We start from the raw sequence: 2,219 nt of genomic DNA, 5'->3' as shown, positions 1-2,219 counted from the left end.
CATAGAAGGCGGCATCCTCCAGATTGAAAACAAAAAAAGAAGAAGAAAAAAAGTCGTAAAAAGGAAAGGGGGTTCCTTTTGTGTATTCTAATTCATAGCTCGTTTAAAAGAAAGGGAAGAAGGGAACGCAAAATAAAAAGAGAGCAATAAAATCTGAATCTCATGACAAAACATGCCACTCCCCTTCTACGTGCATAATATATTCATTGGCGATAGGCGGATCGAATTGTCATAACCAACAGGCTTCACCTAAATTCACATCACCTCATTTTTTTTTTTTTTCACCTCGCCTCACCTTTCCCAAGGGATTCAGTCATCTCCTACTGACCCAAACTCCTCAACGCCTCCTGCTCCCTCGCATTCAACAACGCAAACAGCTCCTGAAACCTCGGCGTGGGCGCAACCTCCCTAAAAAATCCCATCAGATATGCTAACGTCTCATCATCCCTCTGTCTCATCGCCACCCCACCATCCTCACCCAAATACCCCATGAGCTCGTGCTTCGTGATCCCCAATCCAAGATCAAGCACGTTGTCCGGTCCTGAAACATCTTCCCAATCGTCATTCTCGCCGTCGTCGTCATCTTCAGCTTCACCTGTGCGCGATCCCGCTCCTCCCCCAGTTTGGGTACCCCCGGCAGCAGCAGCGGCAGCAGCGGCATCCATATCCCGATTCCCAGACGCAGACAAAAGTTCCTCCGTAAGGACTTTGATAATCTTCAACGGCGCCGAGACAATTGTATAGCGATCTGGGTCCATGCGCGCCTGCGAGCGCGTCTTGATGCGGCCCGTATCCTGAATAATCAGCTCCCCCTTAACCTGCACCTGCACCACGCGCGGGTCATCCAGCTGGTAGATCTTCGACAGCGCAATAACGTTCTGCCGTATCTCGTCGTAGCCCGCGAACGTGATGCTGTTCTCGAGCCACTTGGAGAAGACCACCGTGAGCCCGGACTGCCCGTCTATTGTCAGCGTGGAGAGAAAGTCGACTACCTCGCGTGCACTGATGAGGGATAGCCGTGCGAAGACGAGGATTAGCGATTGGATGAATTGCGCCTTCTGCGCCGTGGCGAGGCGATGCGCGACGGCGTGGAGGAGCTGAGTTAGATATGGTCCTAGTTTCTCGGAGCCGGCTTTCTCGACAAGTTCTGCTGCAAGGCCGCCAACCTCTTCGGCTGCGTTGTCATCGACAGATTGGCTGAGGAGGTGATCAATGATTATCAGAACGACTTCAACGGCGCCTTTGCCTGTTTGTGGGTCTTGCCAGCTGAGGAATTGGGTAGAGTCATGCTGGAGCATGTTTTTCACGGCGATGGTTGCAGCGGGGAGAATGTTTCCTTCAGTCGAGCCAAGCAGGAGGCGGTTGAGTTTGGGCATTATATTTGCTACTAGTCCCTGCGGAAGGGGCTCCAGGCCATATTCGGTCAAGGCACGGATAAGATCTGCAGCAAGGGTTGTGAGGGCGTTTTCCTGGGTCATGTTCCCAACGTCGATAGCGCCGGTTAAGGACGGCAGTACTTTTTCGCAAAGGCGGATATATGCATCGGGTCCCTGCTGAGAAATATATTGGACAACATCTTCAAAGGTCTCTGTGACTATCGTCGCTAGCTGGAAGTTACTTGAACCGTTACTTGCGATGTTGAAAAGGACGTCGAGGGCAATGGACGAGATGACAACACTGGGGTCGATCATGATCGCATCGCGAAGGGTATCAAGCAAGGTAAATTTAAGGTCGTCGCTGTCCAACATCTCTCGTAAATCACGGGACGACAGGAATTCCGATAAGGTGGTGATAATGGGAATTTGCAATGGTTTTGTCACGGATGTTGGAAGTGCGGGTAGGAAATCCTGCAGCACTCGGATACATGAGACTTGGACGACTTCTGACGGATCTTCGCTGATGGCTTTGATGGACGCCTCGAGGTATGACAGCGCAGTCTGATGGAATCCTTCACCTGCGGTCCTTGCAATTATTCCTGAAACAAGATAGCCACGGGCTCGAAGGAATATGTCTTCCTGCGCCATGCAGAAGCGAACGAATTCATTACATCCACTGGCTGCCTCGAGGGAAATCTGCTGATCTACGTCGCTGAAGTCGCGGAGAAGCTGCGTGAGGATGAAAAGCGCAGCTTCGCGTAGTTTCCACCTGTAAAGAAATGTTAGAAACTGAATGTCTCTGTATGGGAATAACGAGGGATAAAATCCACATACGTCGATGTC

General features: G+C 51.1%; 1 protein-coding gene across 1 annotated transcript in view; it reads right to left on the bottom strand.

Moving 5' to 3' along the window:
* Positions 1-320: 320 nt before the first annotated feature.
* The window catches only part of HCBG_05007 (uncharacterized protein), a gene marked incomplete at both ends in the record, with an annotated part of 3,358 nt that continues 1,459 nt past the window's right edge, over positions 321-2,219 (bottom strand). The window contains one exon of the mRNA XM_045432056.1: positions 321-2,145. Coding sequence (XP_045287268.1) covers positions 321-2,145 — 1,825 coding nt within the window. The remainder of the gene's footprint in view (positions 2,146-2,219) is intronic.

This window comes from Histoplasma capsulatum (genome assembly GCF_000150115.1).
Source record: "Histoplasma capsulatum G186AR genomic scaffold supercont2.6, whole genome shotgun sequence".
In the NCBI taxonomy this organism is placed as follows: Eukaryota; Fungi; Ascomycota; class Eurotiomycetes; order Onygenales; family Ajellomycetaceae; genus Histoplasma; species Histoplasma capsulatum.
The sequence above is the reverse complement of the archived record's forward strand: the minus strand, read 5'-3'. Positions and strand labels throughout refer to the sequence as shown.